Here is a 19,577-nt window from a genome sequence, read left to right as displayed (position 1 = left end):
GTATCTATTACTGTTCCATCTGTTACTATGACATTGCTGGATGTTTTTCTCACAGATTCTGGATGAGGGTCAGTCGCCCAAACACAGCCAGTTGCAGAATTGTGCTGTTCAACAATGGAACACACATCAAGTTTGCCTGTGGCTAACTGGCCTGCACTTGGAACAATACACTTCAGAATTCAGTGCTCAAAATATTCATGGAGAACAGCTTCTGCAGTTGGACGGAAGCAAACTGAAGGTAATAAGACATTTGGTTTTCGAATAAGATTAAAGTTAGTGCATACATGTTGTATGTTATATTAATTGTTAAATTATGTGAAAAGTGCAGCGTGTCCCTTATAGAGGTATCTTGGTGCTAGTGGAGGAAAGCATACCAATTTGACCTAGATTTAATAGTCAAGAGACCATCAGAAAGGTTTTCAAAGCCTTACAGAAGATCACCAGATGTTGCATATGTCTCAGAGTAGGAGGGAGAGCATTCTGCGGGTAAGGGGCCACATATGAGAAAGAGCTGTCACCCTAATGAAGGAGTTTGAATTTGGGGATGACTAATCAAAAGTCAACCTAGAACAAAGAGACTGAGAGGAGATGTAAGGAATGTGCTTGTGTTGCAGAAAGTTTTAATACATTTGTGCACCGCTCTTTTAGGTAGCATCACGTTTTTTAATCGTGTTCTTTATCCCACTGGTAGCCAATGGAGTTAGTGAAGGTCTGAAGTAATATGGGCATTCGTTGGTAGCATAAGGAGAGCACGAGGATCCATAATCTGTACACATTGAAGGCAGTGAATAATGTATTGTGGTAGGCCATCATTGAAAATTGCAGCATGTGGACCACCTGTGCATGTTGGCAACCAGCCTTAACAATAGGGCAGGCATAAGCATCTTTAGCATCAATGGCCATGGCTCACAACAGCAGGTGGAACCATTTTTGTTAGAGCGCCATTATAGTGGAGAAGGATTGCATGCCTTTGGGTACTCAAATCAGAGCTTATTTCTTTACTTGCATAGGGCATCCGTTGTTGGCCATGGATCAACAACGGAAAGAACAGTGGCAACGGGGCAGGATCAGCTCAGCTCAATGGAATGGAATGAAGTGGCAATGGAGACAATAGCTGCAGCCTTCCACATTGTTGATGGCCACATGCAGGCATGTGCAAGAAGTCTGTGATGTAGGGCAGTGCACACAAATACTTCCTGCGAGCCACATGATATATATTTCTCATCCTCTGCAACATCATAGACCATCAGGTTCCGAATCCAGGTTTTTAAACACTTCTACTGACAATCTAGTCCCTTTTATAAGGTATCCAGTGAGAAAGTTGCAATGGAAATATCACCTGGTGGTGATATTTATCCACATTTGCACTCTGAATAAAATCAAGTGCATTCCTCTAACATTCTACGACTGGAGTATAGAATTGTAATTAACACCATTCCTAGAATATGTTGGCAAAGGGTTTTTAGGGTGCAGGAAAAAAACCGCCTCACTTGCGATATTTTCCTGTCAAATTTATCACGTAGAACAATTTATAACTGATTGTATGAATACCCCTTTGGTAGGAGATTTGAAAATAGTAATAGAAGATACTGCAAATTCTGCCCATACAAGCTAATGGAAATTCTTCATGCAATAAACTTTACACAGCTTTTACAACATTCCCTCATAGCAAAGGTCATACTCTCAACATGTTATTTACAAATGATAATACCATGACAGCAGGCAGATGTGCTTCTCAGACTTAGTCATACCTCACTGCAGTTTGTTTTGTCGATGTTCCATTTTTAGCCCACAGGAGTAAGAGTAACATGGGCAGTATCCAATTCTCAGCCCAAACGCATTAGTTACGGAAGCCATGGGAAGTGAGCTTGAGGAACAATTTAAGAACTCCTTGTCAGTGGAAATGGGCACAATCAGTTACAAGTATTCAATGGTATTGCCCAATTTGTTCGAATTTAATTGATCGCATGGTAAATCTGGCCGAATTCGGCCAGTACCATTGGATTGATTTAATTCGAACAAATTGGGCAATCAATACCGAACATGGGGAGAGAGGGTTTAGGGGTGAACCCCTCTCCCCATGTTTAGTAGTGATTGCCTTGGCGGTAGCGGGGGAGTCCCCTGCTTCCTAAAGGACTGGAGGTGGGGGACAGGGAAAAAAGAAAAGCGGACCCTGCAACGTCCGATCCGACCCGCGTAAGATGGACGGAACTGATGCTGCAGGGACAGAAGCAAGCGGAGAAGCAAAGGTAAGTGGGGGGAGGTGAGGACCTGGGGGGGGTCAATGTTTTGCCGGATTTGGCTGTGGCAAAATTGTATTTGTGGCAAAACTGACCACGGTCAATTCCGCCGCAAACAATTCTGCTGCGATCAAATCACGTATGTCCGTATTAAATAACCAATTTTCAAATATTTTCTTCAAAGCAGACCTCGATTGTAACAAGAATAGTGAATCAAAATGATTTACTAAAAGATAGTACTCTCGTGAGCTAAGAGAACTAAAATGAAAGACAAGATCACTGGGAATAATATGAAGGAGATCTTATAACATAGATATAAAACTTGTATACTAATTATGTTTTAAGCAGTTACAACAAATCCATTAAGCAAGCAAACAAAAGACTAATCACAGTACATTGTTAATTAGTCCAACCAGCATAAAGAATTTTTAGAAATTGAGGAAACGAAAAATCTTGCAGGTGTGACCCAAACCGTAACACCACATGCATTGTTATACAACTTCATGCCTTCTTACTTTTACATGAAAATCCAAAATATTTAAGAGCTACCCCTTGCACAGCAACATTCGGAAACACATCTGTAAAACATTGAAAGAGTTGGGGATGAGTTACAAAAGAAGGTAGTCAATCCATCGCAAAAGCATATTTGAATCCCTCTATATTTAGATAAGCAATCAACCATTCCTAGGCAACACCCTATTCTTTGCCAAAATAATAGAAGAAAAGGTTGGAGCACAACTCCCATATTTGATTGAAAAACTTCATATCATGGACCATTTACAAGCAGGACATCATCCAAGAGGTGGAACCAAAACAGTATGTATAGCCATCCTGAGCAATATCAGATTCCAGCTGGACGAGGGAAGAATATCTGCATTGATCCTATTTCACCAATCCGTGACGTTCGATGCTGTAATCCAGGACATACTTCTAACCAGATTGTAGCAACTTGGAATTCAAAATTGAGATCTAGAATGGCTCTGATATTTTTTATCAGGCCAGTTTCAGCGAGTAATGTTTCCCTCTTTTTCATCTCTTGCTTTAATGTGGTGTTTCTCAGGGATTGGCTTTTGCCCTTTAGTTCTTAATGTTCATTGCTAGCTTTTATTCTGATCATTTGGTCGTTTGGGCTAGACATTTATAACTATACCGATGATAACCAATTGTTGGTGCTCCCCCAAAGTCCTGATATAGGGCCTCATTACGACTCAGGCACTCCCGTAATGAACGGTGCCGGTACGGGACAGGCACCATTCATTACGGGATGCCCTATTAGGAGGTCCCCTTGAGGGACCCGCTCAGAACGTCTGGTCAGACCAGACATCCTTAGCAGGTCCTGCAAAGGGACCAGCGAGCTTATAACGGGCCCGTTATTGATGGGCCCGTTATTAGCTCCCTCCCCATTCCCATTGAGCCCTATTGGGGCTCAAATGGGAATTGGGATGGGTTTTTTCAATGAGGAATTACCGGGTCCTCCAAGGTTGGAATGGCCTGGTAATGCCTCCTTTTTAAGGGCATGGCTGCCTCCATACTCGTAATGAGGCCCACAGGGACTAAATGTGTGACGACAATCATGGAAAGATCCTCAACCTGTTAAAGTTGAACCTTCATAAAACTGAGGTTATCATCTTTCCCAGCCACTCTCAGAAATGGATGCCTGAATATTGCCCAGAAGCGTTAGGCCGAAACAGAAATACAATTCATCCTAAACTGGCAACAGTGGTGAAGGATATCTACAATAGATCTCAATTTGGTTACTGAGCAGGAGGCACAAGGTACTAAAGCATTGCATGTTAGGTTTGGGGGAGAATTACATATCATCTGTAACCAAAACATTAATAAAGAGTGCATTATGCAAGTCCTAAATATTTGAAGTTGAGATTGTGCTGGAAATTGTCAATAGTTCTCTGTAAGTGCTCTTTGCGATTTTTGACAGTAAATTGTCCTTTGAACCCTCACGCGATCAATGTAGTTCTTACCTGCTGGTGTAACGTAGGGCTGGTTCCATGTTCATTTGCCGGTAGACATTTTTTCGAAGTAATTTCTGATGCTGAAATTACTTCAAAATAATCCCATCGAAGTTGATTATTTTTTATTTTGAGGGGACCCTCCCACACCAACCCACCCCCTTCCCTGTTCTTTTACCCCTGACTGAACCCCCTACCCACCAATTATAAGCCCCCCTAACCCCATATATTTTCGTTAATTTTTTTCAAAGTAATTTCGGCATCAGAAATTACTTCGGGAAAAAGTCTGTCAGCAAATAAACATGATACCTTAAGGACTTGGAGGTACCTCTTCAAATACCTCACCAAACCTCAACGTGTTACAGAGATCCAAGCACTGAGTATCCCCGATTGGACTATGCTAATGGGGCTAGTTTATGACTCCCAGGTTATGCACTGTATTGGCATGTCTATTCTTTGAGTGCAGTGAGATGTAGCACATTGCAGTGAGGTGCTTCTCTCTGGGAGCTGGTTGCATTGACAATGTTTCATGATAGCAGGCGTTGTAGATTCTCAACCTGGCCTCACCACTTCTGGGCGCCAGCATTGTGTCATTGAGTGACCCTGAATTGTGTTGGGTGCAGTGAGCCAGATTAGTTTCTTTCATCTGCAATGTCAGCAGTCAGATGCAGAGTTGAAGTGAGCTACAATATTTGCAGTGGGCATCAATGATCAGTCTGACCATAGACTGTGCGACTATGTAGAGACCAACACAGCACAGATTGTGTGATCTTCTATTTCACCACCACAATGCTACTTCGCCACCTCCCCGTTTAGTCCTTTGCTGTGATGGGCTCCCCAAATACCCAATTCCCTTCTTCGCCCCTTACCACTTCAGGGGCTTACTTTGGTGGGATGGCAGAAGGAAATGTGGCAAAACAAAAGAGGTGATGGCTGGAAGGTTCCGAATTGATCTTAACCTCTAGCATTGCTCTGGGCAATGCTCCAGACCATTGTTCTTTTTCTGCCAAACCAGGGCCAGGAGGATAGTTCAGGGGTAATGCGTTTGTCTTGGAAGCAAGACAACGTATACAAGCACAGGTTCAAATCCTGGTCTCGCTCTCAGAAACTGGTCTCCGTTATTAAGTGCTTTATAAAAGAGAAATTATAATTATAAAAGGGGAAAGACCATATGCAAATCAAGCCAGGTCCCACCCCAAAAGGGGCCGTCCAGCGCGAACTGCTTTGTCACATCCCTTCTGCACAAGACCACAAGCATGCCCAGACACGTTTTGGCCTCATCATTGAGGAGTAGCTTGGATCTCTAGGCCCAGCACGCAGGGGTTGAATGCCTGGGCATACCAGTCCCACTCGGGGTGACTACAGCAAAAAAAAAAAGAGGTGATGGCTAGAAGATTTCCAATTAACCTTAACCTCTGGCTTTGCTCTGGGCAACCCTCTTTCTTCACCTGCCAAGCCATTACAAAAGTGGAAAGACTATATGTAAATCATGATTGTTCCCCCGCCAAAAGGGGCAGCTCAGCCCAAACTGCTTAGTCACACCCCTTCTGCACGAGACCACAAAAATTCCCAGACATGTTTCGGCCCTGTTTGGCTTCATCAGTGAGAAGTAGCTTGGGTCTCTATGTCTGGGCATATAGGGTGAGTACAGCAAAACAAAAGAGGTGATGGCTGAAGGGGAAGTGTAGTGCAAATATTACAACCCTTTTCCAGGCAAATAGTCTCTGGCCTTCTATACCCCAATATTTTGAAGGACCACGGGGTGCTTAGTTTTCCACACACATCCGTATTAAGGTGCCTGCAATTAACCACTAATTCCTACAAACCTACACTATGGACATTTCTCTCCATTCTAAAATGTACAAGTATGGGTTTTTGTTTGGTAGAAATTGTACTCAGAGATCAAGAAATTAATTTCTTGATTAGGAAATGATGTCTATGTCTGTGATTTTAACTAATTTGCATATAATCACAGGTTGTAGTATCCCATTATCCAACACCTCCTACCACGACAATATAAACGCAAAATGCAGGGACAAGAAACAGGCTGATTTTTATCTGAATATTCTGTTTTATTTAAAATAATGACTCAAAATCAAAGGTAGTACCTTAACTTTAGGCTGACAATATTCTTGACATGTACAGGCAGGTTACCCTCAGAGGAAAAATATAACCAGCTTGCTATTTTCTCGCTAAGATTTTATTTACATTGCACACACAAACATCCATTAATTTGAAACAATTCTAAATAACAATTTGACCTACAACCCATCCCAGAGTCAGTGGTCTAGCTTGTAAAGGATTCCTCTAAAAGACGTTAAATTGCTATCAGGGGTTTTAACTAATTCCTGGGGCACATATCTAAATGCACAGGGATTTGTATACTCAATTTTGGTTTGTCTTTTAAAGGCACCGGATAGGTATAATCAAACACTGCTCCAATCAATATCTGCCAGATACACTTTGGTCTCAGTAATTCCGCTGCTTTCAAAATCAGTCTCAGGCAATCTGGTTCAATCTTGGGTAATGATTCTACATTATACACCCTCTAGAAAAGGTCCTTCTTAAGGGAAATTCCTATCAGCTACATGCAAGGTAGAATCCCACTCAGCACCTCTCCGGTCAGACCAGCCCTTTTGCAGATCTTTCAAAAACACTCTCTAATATCGTTGTGGACTTAAATAACTGATATACTCCACCCATGCATGTCATTTGATGCAACATGTTCTTGTTAGACAGGGCCTATCATTGGTTCTTTTTGGATACAAACACCCCCTATTATCCTCCCCTTTATCTTGATTGGTCCAAAGTATTTTAACACATGACAATGGAAGGTATGGCCACCTCCCATCTGCATTTCTGCTCAGATTTGGGCTCAATTTCATTTTTCCTCCTTGACCATTGTTACAGGACTTTGCCATCATTGAGGCCCACATATTTAAAATCGCAGGAAAATTCTGCATCTGCAGATATCCTTTGCATTCCTAAAACATGAAATAAGAAAAGGTAGAGGGTAAGGTAGAGGGTTTGTGGATTTTTACGAAGTAGGCACTGTACATACAATACATATAGTGTAGAAGATTTCAATTGCAATTTTCATGTTGTGGTTACAATAAGTCACGATCAATTGCATTATGCATGGTGTATTTAATAAGGTGCCGACACATGTTCCCATTTTTCCTGTATTCGTTCAGCTGACACACTGTTTTTCTTCCATTGTTTCCAGCATTAGAGGATAGTACACATTCCATTAACAATCCAGAAAACAATAAAGGTGGGCCGGGCCAAATAGTTTATATTTTGATAGTTCATTTATTGTGACATTTATATTGGGAGAGATACCTATTATTGTTGCAATATACTGATATAAATACATGACATTCTTTGTCAGACACCCATCAAAAAAAGGTGCATGCAAATGCTATTCTGTACAAATAATCAAAATTGAATGTGACAGCAGTAACATAAAAGAACCCCAAAAAAGTGAAGATAAAATAGTGATTTAACAGTGCTTAAGGTCAAAATAAAAGCAGGGTTCTGAGACCTGTTATGAAAGGGTGCCACTCAAGTGCCTTGTGCTAAAACAGATAACAAAAATGGGGCAGAAAGGGTTCTCAGTGCATTGGTGGCAGGAGATGGCTGTGTACCTATAAAGAATTCAGAGAACACGAAAGCCTTTGGTTATAGGTAATACTTTGATTAGGAATAGAGAGTGAACTATAATATGACAGGGAACAAACATTATTGAGGAAAAGCATGATTGGCAGTAGTGATATTATGCCCAGGCACGACTATGCATCGGTTCTATGTAATAATGTCCCCTCAGAAATATCGCCATGCAAAAAAATCGCCACTAAATTGCAGTTTTTTGAGGGGGCATTATTACATGGACCATGCGAAGGATACACCCACAACCCCCGCCCACCTGTCCATAAATATATGGTCACCTAAATGATCTTGCCACAAACCTTTACCGGCAACATTATATATGGCGACCATATATATAGGGATATTATTACCTGATATATGCATCACTCCTTGGACCAAAGCCTCACTGAAATAGAGCAGTTACCATGGGTCAAGTACAAAATGAAGTAGGTATGACCCCGCCTTCTGCAGTCAATGTGCATTGCTGTTCAAGAGGAAACTAGGTTTCAGAAAGGTGCAACAAAGGGTAAAACAGCTGCATGGCCGTGGCAGTAGAAAAGAGGAAGTGCGGGTGTAGTATGCCTTTTTATCCATTTTAGGAAGGGCTCATGTGCCAATGTGTAAACGAGGTACCATTTTTGTATTGGTAAAACCAGCAGACGTGCAGTATAATTTTGGTTGTTCGCTACACCTTGGTTGTGCATGACAAAACATTTCATGCACTGTAAAGGCATTATGTAGCTGAGAAAATAGAAAATATGAGTGGAATTCCAGTTAATGCTTTGTTTGGATAGAAATGTCACATCTGGTAAGAATGTCCCTCTGTATCTGGGATTCACTGTACAGTTCAAAACACATAGATTTTGAAACTGTAGAAAACTGTGTGACTCGATGTCCAAATCATCAGCAGTGTTTTTTCTGGCACCTAAAAATTCCATATATGCTCTTTCAGTAAGTTGCATCTTTGGCAGTTTTGGAACACATTCTGTTGTTCCTTGACTCTGCTTCCAATGCATTGGAGCAAAACAAGGGAATGGGAAGGTGGTGTCCAGATACATGTTCTTCCTCCAATCACCAACACCTCAGTTTAAGCCAAAACGCCTGCATCAAGTTAATCATGGCCCCCAAACACATTCACAAGCACTGGTTAAACTAAGGATCTCTGTTGTACTCTTGTTAGTGGAGATAACATTACAAAGTGTTCCGAGTATGTGGTTTATAGAAATAGTAAAACCTTTGTCAATTATATAGGACTACCATTTAGGATAAAAATAGGATAATGTGATATATAAATGATCCTAATCATCCAATAGGAATTGAAACCATAATGAGGTCACGTCAATTACAGGGATATCTAAATGCAACGAAATAACTGATTCTATGGAGGCTAACATAATTAACTAGAAGGTACCAACCACAAGGTTCACATATTTGTGATTTTAACTGTAGAACTGCTGGCTGCAAAGACCCATGAGAACTTTAGTGATTCTAAGTACTACTCTACTTACTTAGAACAAAAAAGGTTGCGATCTACGTGTCGCCAAGTTAGTCAATGCTTCCTCTTGTCACAAAGCTTCTCTTATTCCAAGTGGTTTTATGGATCTTTTAAAATAGTAGAAATGGTTTCAGCAGTGCACTGACAAAAATAAGAAGGCTGTGGATGAGTGAGGAGTGGGAGCAGGCGGTCAGTAAATAAATCCAAACAAGGGTGCACTGTGGAGGCGAACAAAGATGGCAGTAACGCAGTCAAGTTTTTTTGGGGACTCGTCTGAGGACGAGGTGGAGGGGGACCTGTGGCGTTGTTTCTTCGATTTATTTCGTCGAAGATGACGAGCGATGGGAATCGCTTCGGGACCTGGACTGATGCCTTTCGCGTCAAGGAGAGTTCTCCTCACGGGACCTCGACTCAACGCTAGAGGCTTTACGGTCGGGTTTGCGACCTACCTGTAGTTTTCCGCTCCTTTCTTGCAAGGCCTTCCCCGTCATCGCCTGACACTTCGTACAGGCCTCCATGTCGTGGCCTTCTCCGAGGCACCACAAACACTCTCGGTGCGGGTCTGTGATCAACATTTTTGAACCGTACGACTTGCACTTTTTGAAACCCGATCTCGGGGTCGTGGTCGGCGTTGATGACAAGGACATATTTGGTTATTTACTATCTTCACAGAACTTGAGGCGCGCTGAATCTCCGAAGCAATGTATACTGCGGAAAAACAGAACTGAGGCCAACGGGCGCCGCGTGTGCTACTTATATACCCGATGTCGTTACCCTCGACGGAGGCCTTCGAGGGACCATCGACTCAATGACATTGACACACTAAGATGAGGAATGCGTTGGAGGACACAATCCATTCGAAAACTGTTTACTGAGTTGGGATAACAATGGGGGAATAGAAAATGTTATTTCACTTCATGCAGCTGACGTGCTTCTTTATGTGTCACACTGGACAGTAGAACACAAGACTATTGAACATTCCAATTAAATGGGATTGCGACGAGATTTTAAATAATAAAACACATTAATTTGCACCAGGCTTATGGCCCAACATGCTTGCTTTCCCTCACGAAATGATAAGTAGCAGCAGTGATCATGGAACGTTTTCAGTTTCTTTTGAAGAGTCATCAGTGAGTTAGTCATCCAGATATCCAACAACACAGAGTTCTATAAGGCCACGATTTGCACTTGATGCGAGTGGCGCAGTTAAAGTGCAAGGTGACACCCATATAAGTTTTCATTGAACGAAGAGACCTATTTGTTTTAAGCCAAAACACCTTAGCTTTTAGGTGTACCGGTGATAAATCTGAACTGATGGCGATTGTGAACAAGTAGTACCCCATGATTAGCAGGCCTTTTTCAAATGCAAAAGCGGAAAATTAAATATCTTAAGTATTAAATGATCGTATGGGTCTTCTTTCTCTAATTTACATTTTAGTTACAGAAGAAATTCTAACGTGATGTGGCCAGGTGAAATATACTCCCCCTATCTCTCACTGGGAGAATGAATGCAATAAAAATGAACTGATTCCTAAACCTCTCTACTTGTCATTGCTTTACTGGCTACACTTAGGGCCCGATTCATGGAATATTTTGCACGGTTCAAAGTGACTTTGCACTGCTGAAAAGTGACTTTGAACTGCTGACACAAACCATGATTCACGGAACTGTGCAAAGTGTATTTCTGAATGGCGAAGTCAGTGCAAAGTTAATTTTGTACTGTAAAAATGACTTTGCACACTGACTTGCACTGCAAAAACACACTTTGCACAGTTTCATGAATCAGGTCTTGTGTCAGCAGTGCAAAGTCACTTTGAAGCGTGCAAAAATGTCCATGAATCGGGCCCTTTTTTAAATCTCAATTTAGTACGTTAACATGGAAACGCAAATGGACCATCTAAAACTGAACATGCTAAAGGCAAATAAGATCATGACCGGCTTTACGTGTCCAGTTTGCGGCTCATTTCATAAATCCGTCTAGACAGTTATGATTAAACAGGTATTGTTACTGTCAAGTTGTGGGATCATTAAAGAGCATCCTACTATAGGAATTACAGTGAGATGCTGGAAGCTTTCCCAGTAGGCGTGTGCTATTCCATTGATTCAACTCGTCCCTTACTACACATTAAATACTGACTCTGGTGTCACAAAAGAAAAGAAAGGGGCATCCTGTTGAAAGATGCAACAGACAATGCGCAGTCTGTAGGAAAATCAATCCCCAATACCTTTGAAAAGGGGGTATCACACACATCTGACTGGCTCCACCACCAAAGGAAAATTACAAGGTAGGACAGATGCTAGATTCATCAATACCTAACAATAAATTAACATGTGGAGAGGATCAGTGAACGGACATGATGAATAATACACCCAAGCATAAAACCTAAGGATACCCTTCTGATCCTAACAATTCAAACACCTGCATTAGTGCATATTTGGGGTGGCGATTAGATAAATGTGCCAACGTTCTTGCTTACTGGGATTTAATACCAGATGCGTCCATCAATGTTATAAAAAGAGAAATACAATTTAAGATTCTACACCTCATCTACTACACGCCACAAGGATTAGGAATTCACCTGCTTTTTGGCGTGGCTGTGCCTGCCCAGGTACAGTGAGGCAATTGTTTTCGATATGGATGACTCTCCCAAAAAACGTTAGGATCTGTTTTCAAATGTATATACTTCCTTCTTCTACAGGAATTTGGGCATTTGGGCAGGGTATTCATGTGTTGAATTTTAAAGCTGCCTCAGAAAATATTAGCATTGCTTTCCATTGGAAATACTATATTCATGGCCTGGAATTCCCCAACCATTAAGGGGTGGTTTCACCGACAGTCCCATCTATGCATTGCAGAGTGTATTGGCCTAACTTGTTTTCAGAGGAACGCAGAAATAGTGTACACCTTGTGATTCTTTTATATAAAAACTTCTGAAATATGACAGTTATGACACACAATGAGAATTGACTGTTACAACGGTGGAGTCGCTGTAGCAGATGTTGTCTATAATGATGGTCCCGCCAGTGATGTAGATGTTGGGGGCATGGCGGATGATGGCGGCATGGCGGATGAGTCAGAGAACATTGGGAACTCACTTTAATACCTGTAGTAGCATTGTACAAATACGAATGCTATCAGAAAGTCAGAGGGGAACCTGTATTGATGTTTCAGAGGAGCTTGATGTATGCTATGCACTTTCTTACATTGCCTCATATTAAGAGTGCTATATTGGATGTTTAACTTGATTGTCTCTCTTCTGATGTGTTCCACTGAAGGAAGAGCTGCTTTCATTTGCATCCTTTCTTTTTTGACATATATTGGTGCTGGCATGGAATATTGATAATCTTTTCATGCATCTTTCACGGAATACGGTAAAAGTTTATCATGAAAAATGAAAGAAATTCGAACAAAGATAAGCACAAAAACAGAGAATGGGCCTTGGCTCAGTAAGAATTTTTATTTTTTTTAAACAAAGCAACATAAGGTTTCACACCTGAGCACCATTTCTGTGCCCATTGCTTAATGGCAACTTGCTTTGATTGTGGTGGTTAGCTTGCACCAGTGGGACCCATTTAACATAAGTAATGTTTTCTTTTTAAGAGCGAGCAGTGTTGTACATTATTCTTCCAGTAAATAAAGGTAACCGGGAAGTTGCTAGCTACGTCGTAAAGACCTAGGATTCTGGTTCACTGCACCTTGCATAATCCTTGCTGAGGTCAAAGGCAGGCATATAGGCAAGGGAAAAAGAGCTATGGTTTAGCAACTGGATCCCCTAAGGTCATACAAAAAAGACACACTGTGTTGCAGCAGAAACGTACTCTGGCACTTTGTTTAACACTGCAAATTGAATTTTACATTTCACTTGAACTTCCTGCACCTTTACAATACTCTTCCACTGTAATAATACTGTGAATATGTGAGTATTTAACATATTATGAAAAGGCCAGTATTTATTTGCCATAGCAATGTAACAAAAATATATCTTCACTGTGCAGTGGTATGTAAAGTAGACACTTACTTTTACTGTATTGTTGTCATAGTTAGTCATTGTAATAGTTCCGTTTTGTATCCTAGCTTTATAAAATAATGCATACTGTCTGAAAAATAAATAAATGATGTAATTAAAATGCACGGTGTCGCTGTGGTTGCTTGATGCATTTATTTCCCTGTCTGACACTCTTATTTCATATGTGTAGGCTTTGGGGGTTCAGTCCTCCCAAGACAGAGCAATCATTAAAAGAAAACTCAAGGAGATGAAGGCATCAATTGAAAAAGTACGTAAAGCACATGAAAAAATGGAGAAACAGAGGGAAAAACTGAGGAAGAAAGAGCAACAGCAAAGAAAGGCAAAGAATTCAGAGAAATTGTCCCAGGATGCCATACATAAGAAACATGAGCAGTGATCACTGTGCGTTTGAAAAAAGGAGCGTGTTAAACATTAAGGGAGACCCACACTTATCCCTATGAATACATGTGAAGCCTGTAGAAGGCCCTGTTCAGGCAAGCTTGCAAGCAGAGGCAACATTCTACTGCAATAACAGACAGCTGAAATGTTGATCCAATCAGTGTAAACACTGTTGGCGTCCATGGAGATATCCTACAGTATTTAAAAGAAATGAGTACGGCTTTTCATCTCGATGCATAGTGTCCTGCGAGATGCGTACCCTCGTGCTGCCATAAGTACCTCTTACCACATGTTACTGGAAGCCATTAACCCGCTGAATGTTCAGTCAGAAAATGTAAAAACAAAAAGAAGGAAAAACGTATTTACAGTCCAAGTGTTTCTACTGGAAAAGTCCTCATGTTTGCCCCAGTTGAGTGAAAGGAGGATGTGATCATAGCCTCATTCTAAAAGACACAGAGCACGTGTTGGACGAACCCAGTGGGATCTAGGTTTGAAAACCAGCACTGTGGTCCATTAAGAATTCTTTGATTTATATTTTCTTTAAGTGGAACGGGTATTTTGATTTATGTTTCTTGGTCCTGATCATGTGCCTAATGGTTCTGGCAGCTTTTATGGATTGCAAGGAGATTTCACATAAATTCTGCCTGAAAGGTGAAGTGTTAAACAAGTACCCTTTACTGGCCATCGCAGGTAGACCATTCATCTTCACTGTTGAGCAGTAGAAGATGGTAAACTTGGCACTGGCAAAGTGAGGTCTGACCTGAAGTCTATGGAGGCCATAATGTATCATGAAAGGACACCTTGATGGACATTCCAGGTGACCTGTTTTGTTATGGATTCTATTTGATTCAGTCCCAGGCATGTGTGTTTTCAGGCAGTTAATGCATTGTAAAAAGTGAAAATTGATTACACATGCATAATATTAGTGGCTACTGGTTTCTTAGGGTTTTAGTGGTTCATTTTATACAACAAATAAAATGTAATTCTTTTTCGGGTAGACCTGTGCATTGCCCAGTGTTCAAAAGACCATAAGGTTTCGAGGTCTGAATAGAAACCATTTGTAATTGGTCAACTGGAATGACCACCCTGCTGGATATTCCTATTGAGCATTTGTAAGTACGTGTTTTCTTGCAGAATTACAAAAGCATTTAAATAGTAACATGTTCTGGTTAAGAGTTTTTCCTCTAATCTTCTGTAAAATGATGTTCATCGATTTCCAATTGCTCACTACGCACCTGTTCTGTCAATTTAAAAAAAAAACACCGACACCACAATACAAAAGCATTGTTTTTTTTATTTCTTTTTTATGCGTTTTAACTTAAAAAATAACTCATTAATAGAGATAAAACACAATTAGCAATTCGTAAGTCATCTTGCCAACATACATCACTATAGATACCCTCAACTTTTATAAATACCATGGGGCCTCATTACGAGGCCGGCAGTACCCCGACGATGCTACCAGCGGGTTGCCACCGGACTCGTAACACTGTTTCCGCAGCCTGGGCTCCCGGTGCCACCAGGACATTACAAGTCCAGACGACCAGGGATATCAGGCGGCGGAAAGTTTAAGTCCCCATTGCCCTGAAGTCCAGTAGGACTCCATTGGAATGGGGACACGGAAGCACCAGAACCCCTGCTAACAGTGCCAGTGCTTCTGTGATAACTCTGCCTTCCTGGGCCGTTGTGCCCGGCAGGTCAGAACGGCCGGGCACAATGGCCCAGGAAGACAGAGTTGTAGTGTGGCGGTCCAAAAAGGGTGGGGTACGGTGCTACAGGCACCCTAATTTCCAGGCCGCCACACTTGTAATGAGGCCCCATGACTGTTAAAAAATGCTTTTGGTGGTTTGGTGCTTCATTTGCTTGAGGGTAGCAACCTGCTTCCCTTGTAGAAGATTTGCTGATGCATGAAAGGGTGGAACCACTGCAGAGCTACTCGTTTATGAAGTGGCAAATACATCTGTCAATGACTGACAAAGTGGTTCATTCCAGGAAGGTCATCTTTCATTTGCATCATTCTCTGTTCTAGGACGTGATACAAAAGAAAAAAAGAGAACAATTGGTTATGTAGCTAGCATTGCAGAACAATTGACTATGCATTCAGCTAAGTACGTTGCAGCTAGGTGCTGCTGGTTGACTTGTAAGAGAAGTATAACTTTAACTTCACTGTAGTAATAAAAGCTGATTCAGCAGGCCAGATCAGGCGGTAACGGTGCCACGGATCAGATTTTATTGCTATTAGCACACCAGGGTTTAAATCTGAAAACCCAGGATGCTGGCAGTAATGTATTTTGTTTTAATGAGTGGGACGCGCTCGCCGTGTCCCATTCATTCAAACAAAATATTTACCTAAGATTGCCACTATGGAGCTGCGAGGTTGGGTGACATGCAAGTGCCTCTTCCATTTCCAAGGTGACTGGAGATGCAGAGTAGCAGCGCTGGTGCTGCTGCCACCAAAGGAAGAAGATAAGTGCGGTAGAGGTGTGAGGAGGGATGGGAGCAGAGACCAGAGGGAAGGGGAAGGGTTGTGGAAAGATGGTGGGGTGGGTGTGAGCAGCCTTCAGGTTGATCAGAAACGCGGGTTTGGATCATGGGATTCGCTTGAGATCCAAACAACCTGATTGCCTTGCTCCCTCACCACCGGTGCTAATAACCATCATAGACCTCAAATGGCTACACTTGTCATTGTTTGGGCCTTCTCATAAGGAAAATCACCCACATCACTGACTGATGGTTTCATTAGCAGCTCTTGCAACAGTATGAATTGTAGATAGGCCCTAAATTCATATCTGACACTTTGCATTTGTTCTGTGCAGCCAAATAGTAAGTGCAGCCGATACATTGGACTCACACCCCTTTATCAAAATAATTTAGAACAGAATCCAAATATGTACATCATTTCATGTTCTCTCTCAAGGTCCAATGGAAAACTAACCTAATGATGCTGTTTAAGTCACCCACTAAGTATGCTTATGGAAAATGTATGCTTTTTAAACATGTTTTGATTTTATGTATATATTTCACTGTTGCAATTGCACCTAGTTGCTGTCAGAATGTATTTAATATACTGAAATACTTCTACTTCTCACTGGACAAGACACTTCCATAAACCAAATCGGGAAAAGGGAAATGATTCTGTGTTCAAAATTGTTTCCCTTTCTTCGTATCTTCAAACAGTACAGATATGAAGAAGATATGCATTGAAATGTTAGCGAAAATAGATGCAATCAAGTCTGACACTGTAAAAGACGAATGAGCAGCACCACATTCACTTAATTCTCTCCTGTGATTGAGAAGAAAAAAATATAGAGGCACTCTGAAAAGCATGTGAACTCTCTCAAAGCTGCATTCTCAGAAAAAAACGTCAATCTATGGATGAACAGTTCTATTTTAATGGTACAATACATGTTGCTTTTGGTATTTTCTGTGCCAACCTTCGTTTCCTTCACTGGTGGGTGTGCAGTATTCAGAAGCAGTCTAGGTTAGGAAAATGTGTACATGCTTAAATGCACAGCATCAGTTTCTGTTTCCCATGATTGTGCTTTCTAACTGTAGGACATTTTGAACTAGCTTAATGGGTTCCGTTATGTCATGTATAGAATCACACTTGTGTAATTTTGTGCCATTTGTCAGTCTATTCCTTGGCCCAAAGTAGAAACATAGATCACAACATTCCTTCTGAGATTTCAGTGTTTATTCTAATAAGTGTTATTACGAAACTATGAAACCAGATGTCTAGAGTCATTCTAAAACAGTAAACCAGACTCAGACAGAAGTCACTAAGGCAACTACTAATGTTCTTTTCCACTTCCGTCCATAGGGGATAAGTCATAATGGTGTAGTGTGAACACTGCCATGGAGGGGTAGTGAGGCAATTGCTCATAGATTTTTTTGAAAGGTTACCACCATGTGTAGGAGACAGAACAATATCTTTAAATAGACTGGGACCTACTGTTTCCAAAAGAACAAAACCCAACCACTTGTGTTTCTTTCCATTACGTTTACAGCTGTGGCAACCTCGAAAATGTATATAATTGCTACGCCTATTTATTTGTTAACGTACTTAGATAATTTATGAGGTTTGTTTTTACTTTATATTCTTTAGCTGGTGATAGATGTATATATTTTGGCCAAATTCACTGTCAACCCTGTCTTTTTATCCCATTGTTTAAAAAGTGATTTCAGCTGTCAATTGGAAATGTAAGATTTCATTTGTAATGTGCAATTTGTTTATTGTAATAGAATTGTGTATAAAGAAATATAAAATGAGTGCAGTTGAATGTTTGCGATGGGAAAAGGAATCTACTGTTGGACATTCACTGTGATGAACTGCTCACACGAATGAGGCCTGTCACAGACATGATTCTCTGAACGAAAGAATAACTGACAAAAGCAACGTCGAAACTCTCTCTGTTTTTGTGTTCTCGTTCCCAATGAACTTATGTTAAAAATATTTCCGACTATGAAGATTCAGCATCTAAGTCTAAATGTCCAAGCAGCATTTATTGTGCGTATGTTTCTCAAAGCTCTAACAGGAGGGCCTTTTCTTCACATTTTGGATTTTGGGGAACGACAAAATTGGGTGTTCACATAATGTCTTAATTTCACACAACATATATAACATACTAAACCTAACCAGGGCACCACGGTCTACCTAATTTGGTTCACATTGTTTTGTTTTTTAATGTGATAGAGCAAAAACAAAATGGATAAAACCTATTTGTAATCAATGCCGAGGGCATGTCTACAGGTACAATTACGCATGAAGGGAAAATGTTTGTTCGTCTACACCACTCATTAACATCTTTTCCAAAGCGCACCAGAGATGACCAGAATCCATAAACTTTTGGGTTCATGGGTATACCCTTAAGACACAAAAGCTTCAAATGCATAGCTCCTGCACACCTTGCTGGAAAGCGCCTTGAAACACCTGTGTATAGATAGGCACGTTACAAATGCCATATCATAAAGAGGATTTTAAGTCTGCCACATTTCAGTTGTTAAAATTTGACTACATCAAATAAAATGCAAAATTTTATTAATAGAAAATGGCTCCCTTCTGATCATATTAAGGGTTATACGGAATGAAAATGATGAAGAAAAACAAGTTGATAAAATTAACTAATATCAAAATATTATAAACTGTAATACAATTTGGCAGGTGATATGCAGTAATTATATTTTACTGTAATACGTTGCATAGGTGTGCAAATGCAATGTTGCCAGTAACTCTTGGGACCCATTAGTTGAAAAAAGCCTATTAAACCATTTATTTTATGTAAATTTGGTGTTATTATCGTACCCTGTAGTGGAGCAAAATGTGCTAATTATACCATGATGAAATAGTATGCTGATACGTATCAAATCACGTACCTTTTTACTAAACTATATATATATATATATATATATATATATATATATATATATATATATATATATATATACACGTATATTTATATATACGTATACATATCAGTGTCCACACAACCATTAAAATGCACCCTTACAATGATGTGTCCTTGCTGAGAAGATAAAGAGGGCTGCACGTTTTTAAATGAACTTTCTTTAACAATAGTTTAACAAAACAACATTTCTTCATTTTAAGCTCTTTCAGAATTTTTGAAGCGTGGTGCATTTTGGAATGTATTCTCCCTGAAATTCTTCTGAGCGAGTTAAAGACAGCAGGCCCCTGGCACTTTATGCCTGCTAAATGCTACGGAATTACCGCAATTAGACCTTGTATTAGTGCTTGTAGAACATCCAGTTTCTTATACATTCTCATTTCTAACCTACAAAAAATCTGCCAAATTTTCATATTAAC

General features: G+C 40.5%; 1 protein-coding gene across 4 annotated transcripts in view; it reads left to right on the top strand.

Annotated features, from left to right (window-relative positions):
• PPP1R9A (protein phosphatase 1 regulatory subunit 9A) overlaps nt 1–18,805 on the top strand; it is a 2,290,846-nt gene extending 2,272,041 nt beyond the window's left edge. For all 4 annotated transcript variants that reach the window (XM_069648563.1, XM_069648562.1, XM_069648561.1 and 1 more), the window contains 2 exons: nt 56–238; nt 13,548–18,805. In XM_069648563.1, coding sequence (XP_069504664.1) covers nt 56–238; nt 13,548–13,754 — 390 coding nt within the window. In that variant the 3' untranslated portion in view covers nt 13,755–18,805. The remainder of the gene's footprint in view (nt 1–55; nt 239–13,547) is intronic.
• Nucleotides 18,806–19,577: the final 772 nt, after the last annotated feature.

The sequence above is a fragment of the Ambystoma mexicanum genome, chromosome 2q (assembly GCF_040938575.1).
Source record: "Ambystoma mexicanum isolate Mex_15411 chromosome 2q, UKY_AmexF1_1, whole genome shotgun sequence".
Classification (NCBI taxonomy): Eukaryota; Metazoa; Chordata; class Amphibia; order Caudata; family Ambystomatidae; genus Ambystoma; species Ambystoma mexicanum.
The sequence above is the reverse complement of the archived record's forward strand: the minus strand, read 5'-3'. Positions and strand labels throughout refer to the sequence as shown.